The sequence below is a fragment of the Macrobrachium rosenbergii genome, chromosome 28 (genome assembly GCF_040412425.1).
Source record: "Macrobrachium rosenbergii isolate ZJJX-2024 chromosome 28, ASM4041242v1, whole genome shotgun sequence".
In the NCBI taxonomy this organism is placed as follows: Eukaryota; Metazoa; Arthropoda; class Malacostraca; order Decapoda; family Palaemonidae; genus Macrobrachium; species Macrobrachium rosenbergii.
This window is the reverse complement of record NC_089768.1, coordinates 8,515,341-8,542,854: the sequence shown is the minus strand read 5'-3', so window position 1 is coordinate 8,542,854 and position 27,514 is coordinate 8,515,341. Positions and strand designations below refer to the sequence as shown.

Sequence of the window (27,514 nt, the reverse complement as noted above, 5' to 3'; positions counted from 1 at the left end):
CACTACCCATGCCAGTCTGTCTTTGTTGGGGTCTGCACTTGAACCTAACTCCTTTTTGGATGGAAATATAACTTATGTTTATCGATTCATCAGAAAATGAGACTTCTTAACTTGTATCAGTCTGTGAGATTCTTATTTCTAAGTCTCAGGCCATCTGTTCTCCAGAGGTTTCAGACTCAGATTAACTGAAGTTGCTGGTTTTAGAGGGAGAGAGAGAAGCTCTGTGATGGCCAAGAGAGTCACAGAGGAAGTGTCAGATCATCCAGGCTTCTGCAGTTGCTTGTTTACCACCCCAAAGGCATCCAGGTGGTTGGAGATCAATAATCAACCTCAGTTCTCCAAACATTACTTGATTCAGACTCCCTTCCATATGGAAACAGTAGCTTCTGTTTGTCAGTCCATCAGGAAGACAGACTTCCAGCCATAAATCAGTTGGAGAGATGTTTATTTCCAAGTCTCAGGATATCATTTCCAGGATATTTTGTAGGTTAATGTGGCAAGGTAAAGTCTGCTGGTTTCATAGGTATGGATCTCAACATTGCCACATACTGTATGCCCATCAGAAGAGAGGATCCTAAAGTTTCAGACATTATTGCAGGAGTAACTGCATAAACCAGCTCTTCCTGCAAAGTTATGGACAAGAGTTATAAACCATATTGTGTGGTCTGTAACATCAGATCCTGGAGATCTTCCGATTTCTGTCTCTCAGCCCTTTCTTTCTGACCTAAGTGGGCACAAGAACACAAATAGCCTGTTGTCAGGCATTTACCAACACATTCATCTGCAGACCTCTTGTTTATAGAGACCTCAAGAGTAGTGTAGGGAGATCATTTTATGGATCAGAGAATATTCAGTCTTTGGTCAGATATAGAGTAAGATCTTGAAAGTCACAAGAGTTGCAAAATATACTTCCAGAACTACAAAGTCTTTTAGAGTAGTTAGTTGACAAAGTAGTGGGCATCATGAGTAGTTATTACATCTGGAGGGTTTCAAGACAGTATGAGATTGGTGGGGGATTGCTGGAAGATATTGTATTGTACCTCAGCAAAAAACTGAGGAACTATTGCTTGACCATTCCTGAATTGGGAAGCCTGGGTAGATACCTTCATGATCCCCTAGGCTATACCAAGTGGGGGTATTTTGAATTATTAAGAGGAATTCATCCCACCTCTTAGGGTAAGTTGACCGGTTGCATCTTCTGGAGATACCGTATATGTAATTACAGTCACATTGTAAACTGAAGCATAAAGTTCCATAAGGCAGTGGTTTGTTGCAGACAAATGCATAGTTTTGAGTTAATGAAATGTGTAACAATATATAGCTTTTCATTATAGAAGATAATACAGTATTCTCTTATAGGTTTTCCTGCCTGAGAGCTGTGAACAACTGCATCCCCAAATTCCTCGATTGCATGGTTATCCAGATCCAGTCTGTGCAGTAGAAGATGTTTTTGATAAGTAAGTTTGATTTTGCTGTTTTGGTGTTAATTAGAAAAAGGTCATGGATGAAGACAGACTAGACTAGATAGGAGTTGGGGAAGAATGTCGACCAAACAAATACGAGCGGAGGGAATTAATTTCATGTGTATCCACTTTACAGAAAAACAAATGTTAAAACATTAATGAAAAAGATGGTAATTTAGAGATTTGTAAAAGTTTTTGTTGTCATAAGTCTTATGTTTGTGTTTATTTGAATATGCACAGTGTTCTGTTTTAGGTCCTAAGATGTTAGGAACCAGAATTTGGTTTGGTTTGGTATGTTTATTGGATTTTACAGTCCTGTATATTGGTTTTCCATGGTATAGTACTTAAATTTCTGATGCTTGTTTGGTATTTGGTAGTGTTTTAAAATCAAAGAATATATTGATTGCAATAGGTTGTTGGTTAAATTATATCGCTACTGAATGATACAGAATTTATTCTGAATTAAGTTCCCGCAAAGTAAATTACTCTTTTTATACCTTGGAAAATAGATACAGGGCTTTTAATCCAACAGCAGTTGTGGAAGCTCTCAAGAAGTCAAATGCCTGCCTGCCCCTCCCCACCCATCCTGCCCAGTTTCCCTCCCCCCACCTCTTCTAACCCACCCCAAAAATTCTTTCCCTGGTCTGCCAACCCCACAGTAACCCTTTCTCAGCCTGTTTATGCCTGTAAGCATCATTGCAGCATTGCCAACCATCTGAACACGGTCTTCTTTATTTTGATGAATTTATATTTGTTTTATGTATATATACTGTATCCTGGTTATCGGCAATCTGGTTTTACAGTGCTTGTCTGGTGACGACGATAAATGGATTTTCGCCGCCGAAAATCCCCGGTTATTGGCACCGACCTTGGGCCAATAACCAGGGATTGGTGCTATTATCACTGATTTTCGGTTATTGTCACGCTGTTGGGAACTGAACCCCCACCGATAACCAGGGAACTGCGTGTATATATATATATATATATATATATATATATATATATATATATATATATATATATATATATAATACAATATATATATATATATATATATATATATATATATATATATATATATATATACATATAATACAGTCTTCCTATTGTCATTTTGACCTCAATGATTCTAGAGGGTGGCCTGACGAATAGTAGGGTTAGTTTTATGTAATAGTACTGACTTTGACGTTTGCATTCTGATGGATCTTTGAAGTACAGTATTTTAAGTGAGCGTTTTTTCTCGTTGCACATAACAGATGAATTTAAACTCACCCATTATGAACATTGTTGCATTCATCTCATTGTTTTGTTGTCAATTTATTGATCATGCTGTAATACTGGATATGGAGTATTTTGAAGTTTAATAAAGTACTTGTAATTTCTTGTAACTTGTTCGAAAGTTTGAAAATGGAGAACAACAAAAGTCAAAGTGATCAGTTGAAGTGAGCCAAAATTTTTCCACAAATATCAGATGACATATGTCAAAAATTCTGGCGAACTTCAGCTGATCATCTTGACCTTTGTTGTTTCCAGTCATCAGAATCTCAAACTGCATAAATTAATTTTTTTTATTAGATAAGCCTATATATTGATTTTCAATTAGTAAGCACACTGACATTGATTATCCTAGCAAGAGTGTTTATCATTTTGTTTAACAGGCCGAGTGGAGGTACCCATCTCAATAATAGCAGCCAGGAAAGTTTTATTTCTACCCCACTACCCTCTGAAAAGGAATTTCCAGCTAGGGACAGCACTCATAAGGATGTGAATCACAAAGGCCAATCAGACCATTCTCAGAAGGAAAATCATAACATGTCAGGGATACATAACCATATTGATGAAGGTGGAATTACACCTGATGAATGTGAAGATGACAGAGAGGAAAGTCTTGAGGAAATATCAGTAGAAGAAAACAGTAAAACCGTCTCTGAGATGACCAGCAGATCACTTCATTCTGTTGGTACAGTTACCTCTGAGAAGGTAGCAGTAAGTCAAACTAGCAAAACTCCAGAGGCTAACTATATTCCTAAACCTAAGAGTAAGCAGATTATACAAGAAAAGCCTCCTAAACCAAGTTCTGAGAGTAAGGAAAAACCTCTAACACCCACAAGTAAGCAGAATATAGAAAAGTCACCCAAACCTAAGAGTAAGAAAGATTTTGAAGACAGTCCAGCAAAGGCTAAAAAGCGATTAGGTTTTGATCAGCCAGAAAGTCCATCAACGGCAAACAAGAAGCTGAAACCGAACCATTCTCCCAGTCCAAATAAAAAAAATCTGGAAAATGGTAAATCAAAGGAAGACAGAAGAGCTAGTCCAAGAGTTGAGAAAAAGAAAAATTCTAAACAGCATCAAAAAGTAAGTGTATGTTTTGTATCCTTAGCTTTACCTGCACAATTGATGTGGGCAACATAGAGCTGATTGTCTGCTTGGAACAGGCAATTCTTAGATTAGTGCTTGCTGTAGCCTTCCCTGGTAGCAATTTTTCATATGCCCAGCTAGATTCACTAGAAGCGTTAGTACACACAGGAAAAAATCTGCATGCCTATCATCATTGTAAGTAGAGTTTTTTCATAAGAAACCCATCAGTCATAATTAGCCATATTTGCAATGTCAAATTCCCTCAGATTTCTGTCTTCTGATGTTTTGAAGACTGAAAAGAAGACAGTAGTTACATTGGTAGGGAGTAACTGAATTCCCCATTCTCTTGCTTGTCTGAGTCATGTTAGTACACCATGAGAATTTTCTGAAGAATGCATGGGCATTTTGAGTAATGTAACTCATTTTCATTCATGTTTGATGCATTTTCTTCAGTTTCCTTTTATCATCGTCTAATCAGTCTTCTTGCTGTGCTTTCTACCTGAAAAGTTTATTGATAATCACTGGATAATTGAAGGATGTGTCTTGATGTCTTCCAGTAAGTATGCTGTCGTATTTAAAGTGCTTTATAGTATATTTATGTTATAGCCACTGCTCGCCCTCAGAGGAATTACCCTTATGTTCGTACTGGGGCTCCATGAGTCAGACCAACAAATATAAAAAATTCTCTCATAGCTGCTCTAGGCCAGTATGGTGGGATTGTTGGCACAGGGATGAAGTATAAAAGTACTCCAGGCCAAAAGGCTCTTTATCCTGCCATTTCAACAACTGCCTGGAAGATTACGATTCACCATTCTTCCATAGGATTGTTAACACCACTCTGTTTGACTCCAAAACATTTTTACATTGTGAAGTGCTTTAGCACTGAGAAGTAACAGTTATTTGGGATGCATCTTACCTACTTTTAAAGTTAGATTACGTCTTCCTGCTGATAGGCGAGTCAGCATTCAAACAAAAGATCGAATGGCTGCTTGGATGACTGTCTAGTACACCAATTCTCCACAGGTGTGTTTCAAATGTTTTAGCTCGTCAGAATTCTCCTTGCCTCCATTGTGTATAGGCACTAGTTGGTATTTCATGGCTGTTTGCTGCTATCACGGTACTTTACATTTATTTTTCCTGGGATGCCTCCACTGGAATCAAAGGCTAAGAATGTTAGGTTCTGTAGGAATGATTACTGTGTTAGCATGATGTTGATTTTTTAGGAGATACACGCTGTTTACTCTGGCTGCGATGATATAAAGTGTGATCTTCAGAAAAGATGTGAGGAAGTAGGGATTTTCGAAGGACTTTGTACTCAGATTCATTAGTATAGGAAGAGAAGGGAAGCAGATAGATTGTGAAAGCAATTAGGTTATCAGCCTGTCATTTCTCCCTCTTTTCCAGGTCCTTCCTCTGTAGTGATCCATGCTCAGTGTAGACTTTTCCTTTGCTAATGCCTTAGTTATCACTGAGGCTTCCTCTTTAGCTCCGCCTTCCACTACCCTTTTGGTTCAGGAAAAGCATATTGAGAATTTAGAACAGGACATAAACCTTATTTTGGTCAGTAGAAGGTTTGTCTGAAATGGTTAGGGAATTGGTCCGGCTCCCCCCATAGTGTGCAATCATTTTTGCGTTCCCTTATAAGAGGTAAGGTGTAGGTGCCCTTGCCCGCCAGTAGCCCGAGCCTAGGACTGCCTTGCGACAGTTGGAATAGTCTACTGCCAGGGAACTGGGTCACTTCTTGGGACAATGTGGTTCTGTGCCCTCCATCACCTGCCTGTCCGTTTTTCACACTCATAGTCTCTTATAATGCATTAGTGGAAAGACCGTTTTGGTAAACGTTAATCTTCACTACGTCTGTAACTTCTGCCATCATCGGCACCTAGTATGAGATTGTTAGCATTGATAGGACCAATTATGTAGGTATAGACAGTTTTATTAAAAATAATGTGTCTCTAGCAAGTTTTACTTATTCTGATGTTACGTCAACTCAGTTGATTGTGTCACCAATCCCTTCATCTTTTGCCCATTCTAAGTCCTTGTCTGCTAGCCTATTCCTCTTCCTCTGTCGAAATGCACATGTTCATTCTTTACATGCTTTTTCTTTGGCTATCAGCAAATCTCTTACTTCTGCCTCGATTAATGTTTCTCTTTCCAAATCTACCAATGTTACAGTATCTTCTGTTGTTTCCAAGCTAGATATTATTCAAGCTACATAGCTTTTTAAGGATGTGTCGCATGGGAATGCTCTCAGGTACTATGTTGACTTGCTTTCAGACAAGGCGGGAGAGTCGTTACTCCTCTTCCCCCACCTCCCAGCATTTCCCGTTTTCTTTTGGAGCCCTGATTTCTTTTGTTCAGCTGACTCATGTGGACTCAGCTGAGTTGCTTCAGACGGTATCCCTTTCATCAAGTCATGGTTGCAATGCATTTGGCTGCTGGTGCCAGGTGTCGCTTCCTGTCACCAGGTATCGTCTCCTGTCGCCAGCTGTCTCCCCCTGTGGGCCTCTGGCAGAAGAAGAGTTTAAATCGGATGATCTCCGGTTGATTGGCGTTTGCTGGAGCTTTGTGCTTTGCTGCATCCTCATTTAGTTGAGGAAAGAGGCCACATAGAGAATAGGCCTTACTTGTCTTCAAGCATTTTGGCGCCCTTTAAGTATTTGGAGAAGAGAACCCATTTTGGCACCCTTTAAGTATTTGGAGAAGAGAACCCAAGCTTTCTCATTGAATTCGAATGCGTTTCATAAGTTTTCTTGTACTCGGGTGCGCAAAGCTCCCTTTAGGTCTGCCGAGGCTTGTCTTTTGGTTTTTTATGATACAGGTATTTGTTGGATCCCAGCCCATGTAGGCATTGAGGGTAATGAGAAAGCAGATAAAGCTGCAAAATTGGCTTGTACAATCCCCCCAACTACTATGAAAGCACCCATATCAGACTGGCTAGCATCAGTTAAACCCTTAATTTATAGGGATTGGCAAAATGATTGGACAAATATACCCCCACAAAACAAACTAAAACAAATTAAGAATGAAGTTAAAAAATGGCATTCTTCTACCCAAAAGCAAAGAATCAATGTTATTTTAACAAGACTCAGAATAGGACACTCCAGACTCACACATGGTCATCTGATGTCAACTCCGCACACAAACCCAATAACTTGTGAAAGATGTAACATCCCAGTAACAATCAAACACATCTTGATTGACTGTCCTAGATGGCATCATGAAAGAAAGACTTATTTACAAAATAAATCAATAAAGGATATTCTAGCAGAAGGTAATAACTTTTCAATTAATAATATCATTCTCTTCCTAAACAAAATTAAATTGATAAGTAAAATATAATTTCCCCCCTTTTTTTCTCTATTTTTTTCTCGATTGTTTTTTCTAATTCCCCCCTTTTTTTTATTATTTATTTATTTAGTTAACTACTTAATTTTTTTATGTACTCTCTCCCCCTTTCTTTTCCCAGCCCGAGAAGAACCCTAAAAGAGTTCAGAGGTCTGGTTAAACAAATCATTTATAACTAACTAACTATGATACAGGCGTTTATTCGGCGCTTAAACCGTCTTCGGTAGAAGATTTGGTTTTTTCTCATTCCTGTGAAGAGACAAACTTGAGACTGACAGGTGCTTTGGACATGCTGAAATGGATCTCGGGATAGATTGTTGAAGTTTTTATCTTATATTGAACTTTTGCTCTGCATATTGCATCTTCTCTGCATCAGCTTAGAGAGGTTGAAGCAACAGCTTAGTGTGTTTTTGGTACCAGCATAGGGAGTTTGTGAAGCCAGCTTTATGGGTTATTGATGCCAGCGGGAGTTTAGTGAGGAAGAGTGTTAGTTTTTAACTTGTTTCTGATGCTGCAGGCTAATGTTCTCATGCTTATGCTAACTCAGTTTGGAAGAAGTGAGAACATTTATGCTCCTATCTGTATTAAAGGCTTATGCTGCACAGGTTAAGGTGATAAGGGAGGATGTATTGGTACAAGTCTTGTTTTATAAATTTTGGGGATAAGTTCAGCCCTCAGGTTCTGGTAGATTGCCAGTTACAAGCCTCCTGGCATGCTTGGAGAGACAGGAGCAGTACCTTATGTGGTGAAGGCAGTGAAGGAGAGTTATGATTCCTTTTAGGTTACCCTCCACTGCTTTAGTCTCCTATAGTTGTTCCTTTGTCTTGACCAGCAGAAGTGGCATTCTGTAGTGGGAGGTTGTAATTAGAGAGACTGAAATGGACCAGGTGGTAATTCACTGGGATTTTACTTCTGACTTTTTCCTAGCTCCACAAGCAACTGGAGATTGGTGGCCATTGTTAGACATATTGAGAATGAATAACTTATGTGTCGGTCTCCATGTTTTTTGGTTTTTCCAGCATGGTTGTAGTGACTTTCCAAAGAACGATCAGATGTTTTGGTGGACATGCAGGAGACATTTTTCTCATACAGTACATTCTCAATTAGGCAAGTTCCTTCGAGGTATGTTTACAGAGAAGGTATTGCTGTTCAAGGCATTTTGGGGCCACCTCTTGTACAGTGCCTTTATAAGTATTCACAGGGAATCTGTTGCCCATAGGTGAACAGTGTCGATTTTTAGGAGCAAGAAATCTTTTCTACTGAGTCACTGGTTCAGGTTTGCCAACTCATTCGACAGTAATCCAAAGGGCAAGGATCTGTTGCTTCACCTGACTCAATCTCTGTGTATTAAGATTTTCAGCCAACTTCCCCAACTCCTCCTCATTCTTATTTAGTGGTGTGGGGATGATACTTGAAATTTGCAGGCTTGTCTGCCAGAAGACGAATAAGCACTTGCTTCATGAAGAATTTTAACCCTGAAGGAAGCATCGTAAGTGGTAAGGGTTCTCTATGTTTGGAAACATGTCCTTACTGAGGATTTTGTCAGAATAATCAGGCTTAATTACAGTACAGTCTCAGCATAAGACATTACAACTTACAGCTAATGTTCATTAAATTTGTAATTAATCCAGGACCATCATTGCCGCCAGGTTCTGTAGGAGGGACTCTGTAACCATGAGTTGACCATTTTATCCTTAAACCTGTGTCCATGTTTTGTTTTTTCCCTCTGTAGCGTAACATAAAACAAAGAATTTTGACTAGTGTCGTTACTTTTACATACAACATAGAATGGTCGACACCACACCTGGAAAAACTTAATAGAGGTCAGGGCATTGAAAAGACCGTCGAAGATGCGTAGCACGTTTATCCTTGGTCAGAAACAGAGTCATAGTGGAAAGTTTGCTTTTTTGAGTGAAATGAATAACACGATATTGGTTTGCTAATTTGTTCTGCAGAAGGACAGTGTTTTTGGAGATTGGGGATTCAGAAAGAAAAACTACCTAGAGTTGCCATTACATCCACAAGTTCGACAGTTGCTGTGGGATTACAGGCACACTCAAACGTAGACTTATTAGCATGCAGATGAACAGAAACAACCAGTCGATTACTACTCCTTTGAGGGTCCTCAGGTTTGAGCAGTGGATGTGTTTGTTCAAGTTTGGCCTGATTCAGACTCAGAGGCCTTCCCCCTCTATTTGCATTGAGCAAATTAGTTCAAGAATTGCATAGTGACTCCTGTAGAGCCCCAGTATCCTCAGAGCAAATGACTTTTTAACTTTCCAGCTTTCTCAATAGATGTCTCTTATTCTTCCATTAAGAGGAAGTCAACTCAAACTACAGAATTCCATGCACTTCCACTAACTACAGTATCTCACACTTAACTGCTCAGAGATGCTCGACTCTCTCCTCCCAGTAAGGGGATTTTCAAAGGTATCATGGGTTCTATCCTGAATCAAGTGGAAAACAGCCATGTCCTCATGTCAGAAGCAGTGGTTTGTGTACGAACCGTGATCATAAAGTATCAGGACTGCTGGTATAAAAAAACTACAACGCATACCATTTTAGCATTTAATTTTCTTTGAAGTAGTCTCCTGAAGAAGCCGCATACTTTATCCAGCACTGTTTCCTTTAGTGTAAGCATTCCTGGAACTTGTTTTCTGGGATAATCAGAAGCTGCCTCATCACATTCACTTGAATTTCCTTGACATTCTGAAATCATCTTCCTTTCAATTGGGATTTGATTTTTGGAAAGAGGAATACAATGGCTGTTGGACTGCTGAATGGGAAGGTGTATTGTCATGATGCAGTTGCCACTCACCAGACATGCAGTTCTGGCCATTTCCAATGAATAGCATCCCGCAAATGCTGCAGCACGTCACAGTAGTACTCATTTACTACAATTCCCTTGTAGTCAAAGAAAACTATGTTTTTCTCAGTTCTGCTGGTTGTGGATCTCCCAGAATGTTCGTCACTATCGACATTTTTCTGCCATCTTTAAAACATCTGAACCACTCATACACCCCTCTCCATACGCTTTTTGCAACTTTGCATAGATCTGTGTGCAGGTACCGCCAAGCTTTTGGCAAAATCTTTTGCAGATTCTCTGCATCAAATGTGACGACCACACACTACACACGTTCCTTCCAAGCATTGCTGTAAAGATCAGAAGTGAGCTAGGACGCTAACAACTTACTTCTAATCTAGGACGCTAACAACTTACTTCTGATCTAGGATGCTAATAACTTACTTCTGATCTAGGATGCTAACAACTTAGTGTGCATACACATTGGGGGTCAAGGTCAGTCTGTACCGAGGAGAACCCTAAAAGAGTTCAGAGGACTGGTTAAACAAATCATTTATAACACTAACTAACCAAGTGGCCTCATTTTCAGCATATTTTAGCTCCTTTTCAAAAGCAACAGTCCCATTACTTTATGATCACACCTTGTATTGCTCAGGGTGCTGTTCTAGAGGAATTTTCAGCGCCTGGAACCTTGTAGACATCAAGTTTCTTTGCTTTCTTAGATATAGTAAGACTTTTTGGCTGTCTATTTTCAAGGTTATCGTTCCATACTTTCCTCAGTATTGTGTCATGTGGTGGTGATCAGCACCTAAGTTGTTGAGATCAGTTGAGATTAAACTAGACCCCAAGTTTCAAGGATACATTACTTAGAACTGTGGCAGAGTGTGTTTCTGTCCCACCCTGATCAGATACCATGCTCTGGCAAACATGCCAAGACGTTGGAATCTATGCTCTCCCTGTATAATTTTTCTGATGGAGATGAAAGTCATTAAATGAGTCAGGTGCCCCAAATACAAGGCAACAAGTGGACCAAGCCACTGAGCTCCTCCTTACTGAACCCAGAAGGTCCAGAGGCTATGCCCTTGTTTTTCTCATGAGGATGAGCCCCAAGAAGGAGATTCAGAATTGGATTTCTTGCATTTCTTTCATGGCTCATCAGCATTGTCCTCCTTTGTAATTGTGATTCAGGCTATTTTATGATGTATATTTTATTCTAAAAGCTATGTATTTTGAGAATAAAACAAATTTTTCCTATAAACCCTTTATTCGTAAACTTCCAGTGCCCTCCTCCCTTCCCCACATTCTCCAAGATGTAGGCTGATACGTAGAATGCTGCCTTGCCTTCATTGCCAGTGAAGCGTGAGTTGGGCATGCACAATCAGACTCTTCCTTATAGAATCCTTCAAAGGGGTCTGGCAAAGACCCTTTCCCATAGAGCAAAGCTATTGTATGCTAATGGTTTTGTTAAAAAAGTTTTAGATGATTGAAAATTGCTTTGTACTGATAAAAGTTTTGATTTATTTACTTATTTGATTTTTAATATTTAGAATGAGAATACAGTTTTATGGCACAGACAAAATTGAATGTGCATAGTGATGATTGAACTTTGCTTTGTACTGTATTGCTGAAAATTACTTGCTCAAAAAAAAGCATAAATAGTCTTCACCACGTCTTCATTCAGTTTCTTGATCTTGAGAAAGAGTATTTGTAACCACAAAATGTAATCACTGAGTATTTTTTTTATGACAGCTACACTACAACTTAAATGCCTCTACTGCTATTCTTTAGAAATTATTAAATATGGTAGGTGCTCACTGCATAAGTAAGGATATTATATACAATTTTATTGATTTTACCAGATTCCAGCGGCCACTAGACGTTTATCCTAATGTTAAGACAGACGGTTTGTTAGCTATGAAAAATACAAAGTAATTTAATAAATTTGTCATATATCCTTCATTATTTGTTCTTAGTGTACTTTATACTGAATATCTTGAAATTTCAGGTTAAACCACCTGCTTACAAGGTAAAGAAAATCCCACTTCAAGCACAGAGTAAACTATATGGCCGAAAACAAGCAAAAATAGAACTTGCTGCCTATGCACTCAAATATGGATTTGAAGCTTCTCAAAGGTGAGGTACAGTTAAATATGATTGTTTAAAATTCAAGTTTTTTCCTTAAAATTTTTTATGCAGTAATTAAATTAGAGTTGTGTGAATAATATTTCATTTATAAATTCTAGTGGTCTTACAGGTTTGTCTGATCCTTCTTTGTAGGTATGCTTCAACTAAATATGGTGTGAAGATCAGATCTAAAAGTTTGGAGAAGCTGGTATCCATGTATTCTGGTTTGGCTAAAATGAAGATGAAAGGGTTGACCAAGTAAGTTTTGAGATTTCTGAAGAGTACACTATTTGTTGTGTTCAGATGTTGCATGCATATGGTAGTTGTTGAGTAGTGAAATAGAGGTTTGTATCTTTTATTTTTAGGATTCCATTTACTGATGTTGTGTGATGTAGTTACAGAGTGTTTTCCATGCTTGTTGTTTGCTTGTCTGTTATTCTCTAGATAGTTCTGACTCGGGTTTTTAATTTTTTGTTTAGTTTGTTCTTTAATTGCGATTTCTAAAAAAATTTTATTTTTAATTGATTGTTATTTCAGTGCAGTACCATAGCTGTTAGCTTTCTCTTGAGTACTTCATTGACGTATTAGGGAAGTATGGCTTCGAGGAAGAGAAATCAGAATGTAGGTACTATTAGAAAAATATTGAGTCAGCATTGTTACCGTTATCTGCACCATGTGTATCCTTAAAGCAAACAAGAATTTTTCTTGGAAAATGATCTTGTCCTATGTTGAGTTTGTGTTTAATTGTTTTTCATACTGCAATCATGCTGGTATTGATTAATGAAAGGTTACAGCTATAACAGCTAGCTGCTTCAGCTTCTTGCCATATTGGACATAGGGCATTCATTTTTTATTTAGGTTTTGTATGTCTGCAGCTGATGGTGGTTTCTTTGCCACCCATGCTGATATGCACAAAGGATATGAATATTCCCCTCTTGAACATGAGCAGTTGCTGTTCTACTTCTACAAGTTTGCCTAAAGTATGTTCACCAACATTCACTCTGCTTGCTATAACCAAAGCTCTGGTCAGAGTTAATGAACTTCCATCATCCTTTCAGTGATTACCAGTTTACCATGGGCACTTTCCAATCTTTTCCTACAGGCTCGACCATTACCAGACATATTATATGTCTTTCCCCTGTTTATTTTCAGTTCTTTATATATATCCTCCTTAGTATTACCTTTTTCTTATCTTTTTCGTTGGCTGAGTGAATCTTCCATTTCATGATGTGACTCATTGTATCTTCTGGAAGAAGGTAAATTCATGCAACTTTTTAAACCATCTCAAAGAAGTATTCAATTAATCCTTAAAAAATGCAATACTTGCATAAAATAGCTTTGGAGCTGTGAGAACTGCACCCTATTCTTGACGTTCCTCAACTTAGAATTGTTTAATTTTCAGTTATTTCAACTACATTAATGGGAAGTTGATGCATATTCATTAGTTGTCAGACTCAATTTTTATGTGTTTAGGCTGATGGGATGTTTTACAGTACATTGTACATTTGTAGGACTTGGAATATTCCAGCATTCACCCATCTATCTTGTTAACATATAGTCTTTACCAATGTACCATATGGTATCTTGTGTGTTTTTAAACTTTTTTACTCTTTTATTGGATACAGGACCCACCCCTAAGTTCAGTGGGAAATAGTATTTGAAATTATGATTTTTACAATCTTATTTTGCTACAATACCATGGTACAGTATTACAAAATATGAACTGTGAGGTCATGTGCCATTTGCATTCTGGTTTTCTTTGCATTCTTAAAATCATCAGCTGATTGCATTTTGCTGACATCATCACTGTATTTAGTTCCCGAATGAGACTTAATTCAGGGAGATGTTTCTTTCGTAAATTACCAAATCTAGATTTAAAAATCGCAACTATTTATAAACATAGTAAATTACATGAGGTACATGTGTGATTTTGTCAGTTTTGGGCATTGCTTCGCCTCCAATTCATTTTGGAGTCTGCTCATTATTCATTTCTTTAGCCACAGCTGTAATACTTGCTGCTTCAAGTTAGTGGCATATTTTCTTTACACCTTCTCCATTATGTGATGGATGAATAAAAATGTATGTGATTTTTATTTATGGAATTACATTGAAAATAAGCAAGTTTTCAACAAAACAACTGTAACGCAACTCTTAGTAAACGTGTATTAGTTATGATAACTAACAGTGGCAAACAGCTGTTTGTTAATATAAACTGCAGGACAGTAAAAGCTTTAGCATAATTTTTAGAGCTGAAAGCAATAAAAATTAACAAAGAAACAGTAACAGTAACACAAGGTATGCTGGTTAGCGAATGGTGTACCACTAAGAGCGCCTGATTTGCAAAAAGCACTTTGGTGCTCGATCCGGAGGCAAAAACCCTCAAATCTGTATTTCCATTTTGCACCAATATATATGTAAGTACGGTATACCACGGTACACCTGTATGTATGTATAATATATAAATATATATGACTGAAGTATTTTCTGTTAAAACAGAATTCCATCAAATATAGAAAGTAAATGCTGTATTTCAGAGACCAAACTGTCTCCCTCTTCAGGCAAATAATGAATGAGAAAGAGTTACAGAAAAGCGGTATTTATACCAGAAAGTCCATAGGTCAACTGTTACGTCACTCCAGTTGACAATTTCTCTTTAATCTTATTCGCTGGTTGGAGGAAGACTTTATCTATAATATCTGAGTCCCAGGCTCCTTTTGAAAGGTTCATCATATTACTTTGTTTAATTGAAGCTGATTCCACCATCTGGCTTTTGAACTGATTATTGCTGTTATAAATTGTACATGACAAACTCAAGTTTATTTTATGATTGTGGTTACTTTGTGGTTAAAAATAGCTGACTCTGTCGTCCATACCAAACTGAACGTTTATGTTGTATTAATCTGTGGGGGAGTGGTTTACCTGTAGAACCGATATAAGATTAGTCACAATCGAGACAAGGGATTTCATAAACTCATGTCTTTGGGGACTGGCTTTTGCTGGACGTTTATCAGGGATTTGGGAATTTGGTTAAGGTATTTCGGTAGGTAAAATCAAAAGGGTTAGGTTTTCCAAGTGTCTGTGTCAACATCTTAATCCTGTCCAGGTATGGGATTTTTATTTTATTGTTGGGCATCTCTCTAGTCTTGTTTTGAGGGGGATGATAGAAGATTATGTTAGCTTTGTGGATCGCTTCCTCAATTGTATGGTCAGGGTACTTTAAAGATGACAGCTGCTTACGGATTAGTTCAATTCCTTTTCCAGGAAATCTGAGGAGCAAATTTGTAAGACTCTTAAGAATAAATTACTGGCTATGCCAATCTCAGTAGAGTTGTCATGATAGCTAAAAAAGTGGATGTATGAGAGTGAAAATGTTGGTTTTCTGTATATGGTATACTGTATTTGTATTTTGTCAAGCCTCTAGTTAGAGCCTAGTATAAAGTTTAAAGTTGAATGGGAAACAGGCAACAAAATTACTTTTCTTGACATTTTAATAATTAGAGACATGACAGAATACAAATTTACCATATAAAGAAAACCAATATTTTCACTCTCATAAGAGAGTGGGTGTTAAAAACATATGCATAATATATACTGTATTTCTGGGATCGACCTGTGTCGCGCAGTGAAATGTCCCATATAGCACACATTTCTAGGTATAAATATTGCTAGATATACCAGAGAAAAAACTATTTAAAATGCCAGAGTTACTACCTCTGGATCGATCATCCTCATAGGATGTCGGTATGTCATCTAGGAGCGAGTGGAAGCCACCACCACAGATGCTTAACCCCAATAGATCTCTCCTCTCCCAAAACCCCTCTACCTAAGGGGTGCCGTTACAGCGGTCCTTCTCCACTCGCTACTACTACTTCTACCCAGAACCATCATCCTCTTATAGCACCTTTTCACGTGTACACATGTTAATTTTCTCTTGTGTGTTTTTGTGCTATTATTCATTATTTTCGGCATTATTCACCTTTATTATGTCGTCAAGCAATCAGGATGCATCCCCTTATAAGTTGAGTATTCAATTTTGTTGGTTTGGGGGTGGTTGGACAGTTTTGTCCCGTTAAATAACTTACACATTGTTCGGCTGGGAGCCGCCATGTTTGTTTACGTTCGTGGTTGTAGTCCCCAACCTCTTGATGCTCCTAATATTTTTCTGACGCATTGAAAGACTTTTCTAAATGATATTCCATCATAATAATAATGATAGTTTTAATTTATCGTGTCTTGGTTGTGAGATTTTACCATTTCGTTTCTGACGCGGACACCACCTACTGCTGGCTATTCGTGTTATCCACTGTTCTGCTTCCCTTCAGGAGCGATCTGGTTCTATCACGACTATTGTTACGATTTTAGAATAGTGGAAAGTGAGGCCTAGCCTATCCTTTCCTTTCTGTTCTTTATGCATGTGCATTTAATTTATGTGATTATATTATTTTTATTTTTATTATTATTATGTATACTTTCTTATATGCCTTTAGTCTGATATGTATGGTAGTGTAACACGTTAGCCTACCTGACCAGTTCGACACTGTCGAATCTCAGAAGGTAGGCTAAGATTGGCCCCAGTTTTCCTTCCTACCCTGGCTTTCAAGGCCTAGGTAAAATAGGTCTTCTAGGGTGGCCTTCGTTCGAGTAATAGGTGCCAGCCCGTCCTTCCTGACCAGTTTGATTCGTCAAATCTCGGAGGGCTAGGTTCGGTGCTAGTGCCCCTCTCTCGTTCATCTCACTGGCGTGACCTAGCCTACCTGACCAGGTGTTCACTTCGGAAGGTTAGGCTAGGCTATATATATATTATATATATTCTGCCTTCACGTGTTTTCTCTCACTCCTTATTTATCAGTCTATTGTCTATTCATGGCTTCTCCCTTTAGGGGCATTTTCGAGCAATGCTCATTTGCCCTTTTTGGTTGAGATGACGCTTCGTGGAGGGTGTTTAGGCACCTGACCTGTTGTAGTCGCCATGTTTTCATTGCCCCTACTTCTCCGCCGTTCCACCATTCCGGACCTGTTCCGACCTGTTGTAGTCGCCATGTTTTCATTGCCCCTACTTCTCCGCCGTTCCGCCATTCCGGACCTGTTCCGGCGGCTATCGTTAGCTCGCTGTTTAGTTCCTTGTAGGGAACAATAGCTTGAGTGTCGGTGCCTCCCCCCCTTTTTTATGGCAGTATTGTGGAGACACCAGGCTGCATATTATCTTAGTTATTACATTATTTCCCGTGAACTACGTTCCGACGTGGTAGTCCCGGAACTCCCGTTCCGGCGGGACTCGCTCTTTTTTCCACCACTCGGTTGTTGTTTTCTGTGAGGTTGAATTGAGACGGGACGCTCCGGCGTCACTGGAATTGTACTCCGGTGCGATCGACTTCAGGCCTGGCCTCCCTGTTCTGATTGTACCGGAACGTTCTGCCATAACCCTATTTTTAACCCCAGATCTCAACTCCGGCGTGGAGAAAATTTCTAATTTAAGTCTTGACTAGGTTAGCCGTTCCGCCACCGCCGGAACCAATACTGACATATTAGTTAGTATCTCTAATTTAAGTCTTGACTAGGTTAGTCATTCCCACCGCTGGAACCTGCCCCGACGTTATCACTTTCGATACTCATATATCGATTCCTCTTACAGGTGGTTCGTTGTCAGGAGCCGGGCTGTAGCGCCTACTTACAGCAACCCTGTGGCCATGTAGTATGCAGGTCTCATGCCAGCTGTGCAGTCGAGGTGGAGGATCATCTCGTCTGGCATCCGGATGGTTGTGATGTCTGCTACACTGTGTATCAAGACATGATTGATGATTCGGTACGTTAACTCATTGTCAACATACATTTATGAATATTTTAGACAAATATGTTTGGTTTGACTATAATGATGGAAGAGTCTTCACGTCAATTTCCTTGAATATTGACATTGTATTCTGTTACAGGTCCCTCAGTCCCGCCAATCTTCATCTCTTACTACCCTTAAGATCTGGGTCGGGGGCTTCGGTCGCAACATTGGTCAGGGATGTCCCTATGTGCTGGCGGAGGACATCTGTAATATCATTTATCCCATGGCTAGGTCCTCTGCAGCGGTAGCTCCCGAAGTGGCGGAGCCCTTGATTAATAAGATTAGGCTTGAGACTCAAGTCCCGCCGGAAGACCAGCAAGAACTTTGCGAGGAAGTGGCTGAGGAAGTAGCCAACATCAGTATACACATCGAACCAATGGCCATCGATCCAGAGGAGGAAGGTAGGGATGTAAGTGGGGCAGGTAGAAGTAAATGTTCAGTCTCTTTCAGCTCTTCTCCGTCTTCGTCTTCCTCCTTCCAAGGCTTCTCTAAAGCCTCCGCCCTTGGGGCCCGTTCGGGGTCGGTGATCCCCAAGGTGAAGTCCTTGGCGAAGACGAAGACGTTACCTAAATTGACTAAACCCTCGAAGATCCCGGTCATGTCGAGTTCCGCCAGGTTGTCGTTGGCTCAAAGTTAAGAAATCTGACTTTGACCCTAAGGCCTTTGCAGATATCTTGATGCAGAAGATATCGGCTAAGGTGGACTCTCAATTTGAAACGATGTCTCGAGATCTCGCCTCGAGTCTGGAGACATCCGGTAGATTGGTGCAGTCTCTGGCTCAGAGACTGAAGACCCAAGAAGAGTCGCTTGCCGGAATCGTCAATACCGGTCCAGTACAGCAACAAAGTTATTCTATTCCGGACTCCTCTAAGCTACCAGCATTTGAGGACTGCAATCCTTGGTGTTTTGCCTTCAATGCCCCCTTTGCCAATGGTAAATTAACCATTGAGGGTTGTGGCACCCTCCCTGTGGAAGACTATGAGTTCTTTCCGGCGGGTCTTGTTTTTCCTTTCCCGGGATACACCCGTTTGTCGGAAGAAGCTCTGGTGAGGGAAGACAAGGTTCCCAGGGAGACGGTGATTTTCCCCAGGGACCAGGCACAGTCCGCATGGGTCAGGATATTATCGGACTGGGAGTGTACCAACACGAAGTTAACTCCTCACAAGGGGCGGTATACGATGTTTGTTGTCCATGAGGACATTCCCACCCCTTGTACTTCCAAGATTGCCAAGTTGACCCTACAGGCCGGGATAGAGGAGAAGCCGATGCCTCAGCTTCGTGAGACGGACCCTACATCTCTGCTCTTTCCGGGGGATCTGGATTGCTGGGTTGGGGCTCCTGAAACTTTACGGTAGGCAAGCTGGATCCGGAGTGCGCTTCGGATCTATTCAGTGAGCAGTTGTCCAGGATTCCGGACTCCTTGATCAAGGTGGAATTCGATGCTAGATGCCGTCTCAGTAGATCCATCAACTCCGTCACCTCGGCGGAGTAGACATCGGCTGTATATAAGGACGAACCTCTATTCCGGATTCTGACCAAATCACTTCTGACAACGTTTCAGAGTGATCTGTATGACTTTGTGGTGGCAAGACGGAACTGCAGGATGCATGTGTTTGCTGACGCCTCCATCTGGCATGAGCCAAACAGGCTCATTAAGTCTTCCATCTGGGGAGCTAACCTCTTTCCTGATGACGCAGTCAACAATGTCATCAGTGAGGCTTCCAGGGCCAACCAGAATCTCCGGATTCGTTGGGGACTTCCTTTTAAGAGGAAGTTTTCTGAGTCTTCGGGCCCTCAGCCTAAGGGAAGGAAGAGGTCAAGGAGGTACCATTCGTACCAAGCTCCTCAGACCCAGACAGTTGTCCAGGCAGTTCCCGTGTCTCAAGTTGCCCAACCTTCTACCTCCAAAGGGCATCCTCAACAGCAATATGTCGTACTGAGTCAGCCAGCTCACCACTCTGCTGGCTCGGCTGCCTACGTAGCGTCCCCTGTGTTCAACCCCACCTTTGAAGCTCAGGGTTCGTTTCATGGCTACCGCCAGTCCAGGGGCGTTAGAGGTCGAGGCGGATTCCGGCACAGGGCGGGATCCAGAGATCAGTCCAGAGGCAGAGGCTCAAGAGGAGGCAGAGGTAATAAGCCCTCAAACCAATGAGCCTCTCCAGGTAGGCGGGAGTTTATACCTCTACAGGGACCATTGGGCCTTCAGTCCATGGGCCCACAGCATTGTCTCAAAAGGTCTAGGGTGGAGTTGGATAGAAGGGCCTCCTCCACTAGTCAGATTCTATCAGACCCCAACACCGGACCTGTTAGACTATGCAAAAGACCTTCTAAAGAAGGCAGTAAAGAAAGTCAGACATCTAAAATTTCAAGGACGCTTGTTCAGCCTGCCAAAGAAAGACTCAGACAATAGAAGAGTGATACTGGACCTATCAACTCTGAATTCTTACATGCAATGCGACAAGTTCCGTATGTTGACCATCTCTCAGGTGCGGACCTTACTTCCCCGTGAGGCCGTCACCACCTCTATAGATCTTACAGACGCATATTATCATGTCCCGATGGCGAGAAACGTCTCTCCCTACCTAGGGTTCAGGCGTGGCAAACAGGCTTACTCCTTCAGAGTAATGCCTTTCGGGCTCAACGTAGCACCCAGGATCTTCACCAAACTAGGAGAAACTGTGGTACAGGAACTACGGTCTCAAGGCATCATGCTAGTGGCTTACCTAGACGATTGGCTAATCTGGGCTCCCAACGACACCGAGTGCCGGAGGGCGACCAGAAAGGTCATCCAGTTTCTAGAGTATCTAGGATTTCACATAAATGCAAAGAAATCTTGTCTGATTCCGGCATCCCAATTTCAATGGCTGGGAATCCAGTGGGATCTAAACACCCACAAACTTTCGATTCCGCCAGTAAAATGCAAGGAGATAGCCAAAGCAACGAGACAGTTTCTCAAGTGCAAACAAGCCTCTCTTCGCACTCAAGAAAGAATCTTAGGTTCTCTTCAGTTTGCATCAGTAACAGATCTACTTCTCAAAGCAAAACTGAAGGACATAAATCGAGTGTGGCGGAGTCGAGCCAATTACAATCTCAGGGACAAAGTCTCCCTCATACCTCCAATCTTAAAGAAAAGACTCCGGCCTTGGACAACAGCCAAAAGTCTTTCCAAATCAATTCCTCTACAATTCCCTCCACCAGCTCTGACGCATCTCTGACCTGATGGGGAGGTTACTCTCTCTGACCTGATGGGGAGGTTACTCACAATACAAAAAAGTTCAAGGAACTTGGTCGAATCTTTTTCGTCACTTCCATATCAATATTCTAGAGGCGTTGGCGGTTTTCCTGACTGAAACGCTTACGACCAGCCAGGAACATACATATCAGATTAGTCCTGGACAGTGCAGTGATAGTTCATTGCCTGAACAGGGAGGTTCCAAATCAAGTCACGTAAACCATGTAATGATAGCAATCTTTTCATTAGCAATGAAAAATCATTGGCACTTGTCCGCCACGCATCTGTCGGGAGTAAGAAACGTGATTGCAGATTCTCTGTCAAGAACGACTCCGTTGGAATCAGAATGGTCTCTGGACAAGAATTCCTTTAACTGGATTTGCCAACAGATTCCGGGACTTCAGGTGGACCTGTTTGCCAGGGAACCAGATCACAAACTGCCTTGTTATTTAGCTCCGAACCTGGACCCTCGGGCCTACGCCACGGATGCAATGTCAGTAGACTGGAACAAATGGCAGGTGTACCTGTTCCCACGGGTAAATCTTCTGTGGAAAGTTCTACACAAACTCAGGTCATTCAAAGGCCGGATAGCTCTAGTAGCCCCCAACTGGCCGAAGAGCAACTGGTTTCCTCTTCTATTAGAGTTGAAACTCAGAGCCAAACAGATTCCTCATCCAAAGTTAACCCAAGTAGTACAAATTCAGACTGTGTCAGCTTCCTCAGGAATGTTGAATGCCCTAACTTTATGGATTTCATGAAGTTCACGACACAGAAAAATGCTAATATTGATCCTTTGAACACAATGTTTCTAGAATCGGATAAGAGAGAATCTACTCTCTGTCAGTATGATTCGGCAGTAAGAAAACTTGCCAACTTTCTAAAAGAAACAGACGTTCATACAATGACTACGAATCTCACAATCTCATTTTTTAAGGCCCTTTTTGATAAAGGCCTAGCTGCTAGTACTATTACTACGACTAAATCCGCCTTAAAGAAAATATTTCAATTGGGACTTAACATTAATTTAACAGATTCGTATTTTTCCTCTATTCCTAAAGCTTGTGCTCGTCTTAGAACAACAGCCCGTCCTAAAACGGTTTCTTGGTTTTTAAATGACGTACTAAGATTAGCTTCAGACACAAACAATGAATCTTGCTCTTATTTGACTCTTCTTAGGAAGACGCTGTTTTTACTTAGCCTGGCTTCAGGAGCTAGAATCTCTGAACTTTCAGCCCTTTCTAGAGAGTCGAATCATGTGGATTTCCTCCCGTCAGGAGAGGTTCAACTTTCTCCGGACCAAACCTTTTTAGCCAAGAACGAAGATCCTCAAAATAGGTGGTCTCCCTGGAAGATCATACCTCTTCCGGAAGATCCTTCCTTATGTCCGGTAGTTACCTTAAAAGTTTACCTTGAAAGGACTTCTCAAAGATCTTCAGGTCCCCTTTTTGTTAGAGAGAATGGTGGAACCATCTCCTTGAATGGTATTAGACAACAAATTCTATATTTTATTAAACAAGCCAACCCAGATTCAATTCCCCAGGTCCATGATATCAGTGCTGTAGCCACCTCAGTTAATTACTTTCAACATATGAATTTTGATGAAATTAAGAAATATACCGGCCGGAAATCTCCAAGAGTGTTCAAACATCACTACCTTAAGTCCTTAGAGGCTCTTAAATTTTCTGCTGTTGCTGCAGGGAACATTGTTTCTCCAGAGTCAGCTTAATATTATGTTATTTAAAGTTTGTAATTTGTGATTTAGTTTGATTGCCCTACCTATTGGTATACCTCTCACCTACCTGCTTCGCTTGTATTCCCTGCCTTTCTACCTTGTTGACTGGGTTTGGGTTGCTTCACAAACCACTACTGTCTTTGTACATAACATCCTTGTTCAATTTTTCACCACTATTTGTTAATTTAGGTGATGGTTTTTTAGTCATATTGTTAAGCAATATCTTAAGCTACATTGTTTAGTATACTTTACTTAACATATACAGATTTAAATAATATGTTATATTATTTGGATAAGTAAAAAGCATATTCAAGAATAATTTTATTTTCCTTAGTAAAATTTTTAATTTTGACATTTGACTTTTTATATTTAACAAGCTTTTATATGGCCAATTCTCTGCTACTATTTCACTGGGCGACACAGGTCGATCCCAGAAAAGGGATTTTGACAAAGGAAAAATCTATTTCTGGGTGAAGACCTGTGTCGCCCAGTGAACCCTTCCCTCTTTTTTTCCCACCCTAGGCTGGCCAAAGCTTGGGTGCTATTTCACGATGATGGTTCTGGGTAGAAGTAGTAGTAGTAGCGAGCGGAGAAGGACCGCTGTAACGGCACCCCTTAGGTAGAGGGGTTTTGGGAGAGGAGAGATCTATTGGGGTTAAGCATCTGTGGTAGTGGCTTCCACTCGCTCCTAGATGGCATACCGACATCCTATGAGGATGATCGATCCAGAGATAGTAACTCTGGCATTCTAAATAGCTTTTTTCTCTGGTATATCTAGCAATATTTATACCTGGAAATGTGTGCTATATGGGACATTTCATTGGGCGACACAGGTCTTCACCCAGAAATAGATTTTTCCTTTGTCAAAATCCCTTTATTAACAATTGTTTAACCATGTAAGCATCTTAGTTCAGTTCTCTCTCTCTCTCTCTCTCTCTCTCTCTCTCTCTCTCTCTCTCTCTCTCTGTACTTAAAAGTATACATTTGGTATTTGAACTTTCAAGATAGGCAGTTATAAGCATTTTTAGAGGGAATGTTAAGTATTCTTGGATTTTAACTATCCGCGGGTGGTTCTGGTATGCATCCCCCACGAATACAGAGGGCTTACTGTGTATATATAATTAAAGACAAAATCCACAAAGGAGAAGAGAAGCAATGGTGTGTTGCAAGGCCTTTTGACTTATCGTCCTTTACTTAACAGACTGAAGAAATATAAAAATAAGTTTACAAAGAAAGCTCATATAAATGACAGATGGGGATTACTAAGGAAAAAATATATACCTGGAATCCAACATAATTGAAGAACTGGTAGAACTGCCAAAATAAGGTTAAATATTTAAGAGGTTTTACAAAGGATTAGGATCAACAGATCAGAAGCAGGGACAGTTCAATTAAAAATTGTACAAGGAGGTGACTGACCACCAAAAGATGTTATAAAAGTACACCACGATAATTTTTTTTTTTTTTTTTTTGTAAACAATAACTTTTGCAAGATGAACATTATTAAAAAAAAAAAAAAATTATATTAAACATACGAATACATAGGAAATATATACAGGCAGTCCCCGGCTTACGATGGGGGTTCTGTTTTCACGCTGCGTCGTAAACCGAAAATCGTCTTAAACCGGAAAATCTTTGAAAATCATCAAAAATCCAAATTTTGATTATTCTGCCATTTTGGAGTCATATTTCTTCTGTCGGATATGCGTATGACGCATCGTAACCCTGGAACATGCGTCGTAAACCGAGAAATAATTTCTGATGAATATATTTGAAAAACGTCGTAACCTTGGAATGCCGTAAGCTGGACCCGTCGTAAATCGGGGACTGCCTGTATAAGGTAACTAATTTGTAATTAACCCTTAAACGCCGACTGGACGTATCATACGTCGACTAAAATTGTCTGTTGGGTGCCGAGTGGACGTACCGTACGTCAACTACAAAAAATTTCAACCTTCGGTCAACTTTGACTCGACCGAAATGGTCGAAAAACGCAATTGTAAGCTAAAACTCTTACATTCTAGTAATATTCAATCATTTACCTTCATTTTGCAACAAATTGGAAGTCTCTAGCACAATATTTCGATTTATGCTGAATTTCTGAAAAAAACTTTTTTCTTACATCCGCGCGGTAACTCGGCCGAAAATTTCATAAATTCTTTCGTCATTTTGTCGTAATTTTTGCACTGTTTTATATTAGCCATTACATAAAGTTTTATATATGAAAATGTGTGCAATTTCATGTAAAATACAACAAAATACAACCCATGGTTGTAGCTTTTATCAGTTTTGAAATATTTTCATATAAATCACGATAACTGCCAAAATTTCAACCTTCGGTCAACTTTGACTCGACCGAAATGGTAAAAAAACGCAATTGTAAGCTAAAACTGTTCCATTCTAGTAATATTCAATCATTTACCTTCATTTTGCAACAAATTGGAAGTCTCTAGCACAACATTTCGATTTATGGCAAATTTTTGAAAAAAACTTTTTCCTTACGTCCGCGCCAGAAATTCTTTCGTCACGTTGTCGTAATGTTTGCACTGTTTTATATTAGTCATTACATAAAGTTTTATATATGGAAATGTATGCAATTTCATGTAGAATACAACAGAAAATAACTCATGGTTGTAGGTTTTATCAGTTTTGAAATATTTTCATATCATGATAATTGCCATAATTTCAACCTTCGGTCAACTTTAACTCGACCGAAATGGTAAAAAAACAATTATAAGCTAAACCCCTAACATTCTAGTAATATTCAATCATGTACCTTCATTTTGCAACAAACTTGAAGTCTCTAGCACAATATTTCGATTGATGGTGAATTTCTGAAAAAAAAAACTTTTTCCTTACGTCTGCATGCGGTAACTCGGCCGAACATCTCAGAAATTCTTTCGTCACGTTGTCGTAATGTTTACATCGTTTTACATTAGTCGTTACATAAACTTTTATATATGAAAATGTGCGCAATTTCATTTAGAATACAACAGAAAATAACTCATGGTTGTAGCTTTTATCAGTTTTGAAATATTTTCACATAAATCACGATAACTGCCAAAATTTCAACCTTCGGTCAACTTTGACTCGACCGAAATGGTAAAAAAACGCAATTGTAAGCTAAAACTCTTACATTCTAGTAATAATCATTTACCTTCATTTTGCAATAAATTGGAAGTCTCTAGCACAATATTTCAAATTATGGGGAACTTTTGAAAAACTATTTTCCTTATGTCCGCGCGGTAACTCGGCTGAACATCTTAGAAATTCTTTCGTCACGTTGTCGTGATGTTTGTACCGTTTTATATTAGTCGTTACATAAACTTTTATAAATGAAAATATGTGCAATTTCATGTAGAATACAACAGAAAATAACTCATGGTTGTAGCTTTTATCGGTTTTGAAATATTTTCATATAAATCACGATAAATAGAAAAAATTCGACCTTCGGTCAACTTTAACTCAACCGAAATGGTCAAAAACTGCAATTGTAAGCTAAAACACTTACAGTCTAGTAATATTCAATCAATTAGCTTCATTTTTCAACAAACGGGAAGTCTCTAGCACAATATTTTGATTTATGGTGGATTTTTAAAAAAAAAGTTTTTTTACATCTGCGCGTTACGAATTCATGCATCATTTTGTGATAATATTTCTCTGTGTTGCTTTGATCGTTTTACAATTTGTTACATACCAAAATCATCGCAATTTAGTGTACAATACAAAGAAAAGAAAATAACCTGTTAGCTTTAACCGTTTTGCTCAGCGTGATTTGTATAAAGTTATATATGAACAATTTTTTTAGCGCTGTCATATATTTCAATATTTATATATGATAATGATATGTTTTTCATTTCTGATGGTTGCATAGTAAACTTCAGGCAATGACAAAAAAAGGAGCCAAAAATGAACTCTTAATCTTAAAAACTAAGCGTGCTGTGATTTTTTGAAAAAACTTTTTTTCCGCTTCGGCGCTAACTCCCGAATGCCGCTGGCATACGGGAGACGTTTTTGTAAATAGAGGCTCGGCGTTAGAGGGTTATCACTTTCGCATCTGTATAGTTTGAACGCCGTGCCTACCAGAGATCCGAGGTGTCTGGGAGCGCTCGACAGTGCGAAAAAATAATTCTTTCAAAAATTCAGCAAAAATATAAATTTTAAGCCAACAATGTTCATTTGGCTGTCCTTTTTTTCTCAATGTTTATATTTTATGGTGGAATAGTCAGAATAAGAGTCCCAGCCCTCTAAATCCAAAAAAATTTGAGTTATTTAACAAAAAAAAAATCTACTTATTTTTACATTTTCGTTCGTAGCCCAAAAACTATGAAAGTCAGGTAAATGAATTTTTTTATGAGAAAGCCATCAAAATTCTCTAAATATTTTTCATGGGAATTACTTTGTAAATATTCGAAAATGTAGAGGAAAGGTTGAGGAATACAACGAGAGTCAAGAAAAATGATTTTGGTAATGGCAGCCGTTTCATTTTGATGTTAAAAGTTGGTCGAAGCAAAAAAAAAGTTACTGTTGTCAACATTATCGTTCGTAGCTCAAAAACTATAACAGTTAGGTGAATGAATTATTTTTCATAAGAAAGCCAACAAAATTCTCTAAATATTGATAT

At 39.5% G+C, this 27,514-nt stretch overlaps 2 protein-coding genes across 14 annotated transcripts in view; both read left to right on the top strand.

Moving 5' to 3' along the window:
* Positions 1-27,514, top strand: part of LOC136854010 (protein abrupt-like) — a 135,519-nt gene that overhangs the window by 32,912 nt on the left and 75,093 nt on the right. For all 12 annotated transcript variants that reach the window (XR_010857594.1, XR_010857593.1, XM_067129979.1 and 9 more), the window contains 4 exons: positions 1,360-1,457; positions 3,122-3,818; positions 11,978-12,105; positions 12,250-12,354. Coding sequence is in view for 10 of the 12 variants with exons in the window: in XM_067129979.1 (XP_066986080.1) it covers positions 1,360-1,457; positions 3,122-3,818; positions 11,978-12,105; positions 12,250-12,354 (1,028 nt within the window). In the remaining 2 variants the exon portion in view is untranslated. The remainder of the gene's footprint in view (positions 1-1,359; positions 1,458-3,121; positions 3,819-11,977; positions 12,106-12,249; positions 12,355-27,514) is intronic.
* On the top strand, positions 12,361-26,629 carry LOC136854012 (uncharacterized). Of its 2 annotated transcripts, none has more exons than XM_067129991.1 (2): positions 12,361-17,899; positions 18,024-26,629. In XM_067129991.1, exon 2 carries the CDS (start codon positions 19,954-19,956, stop codon positions 21,139-21,141), a length of 1,188 nt encoding a protein of 395 aa, XP_066986092.1. In that variant the 5' UTR covers positions 12,361-17,899; positions 18,024-19,953; the 3' UTR covers positions 21,142-26,629. The 2 variants fall into 2 exon arrangements, with proteins under 2 accessions (XP_066986092.1, XP_066986091.1); XM_067129990.1 differs by having other exon boundaries at positions 18,024-23,610.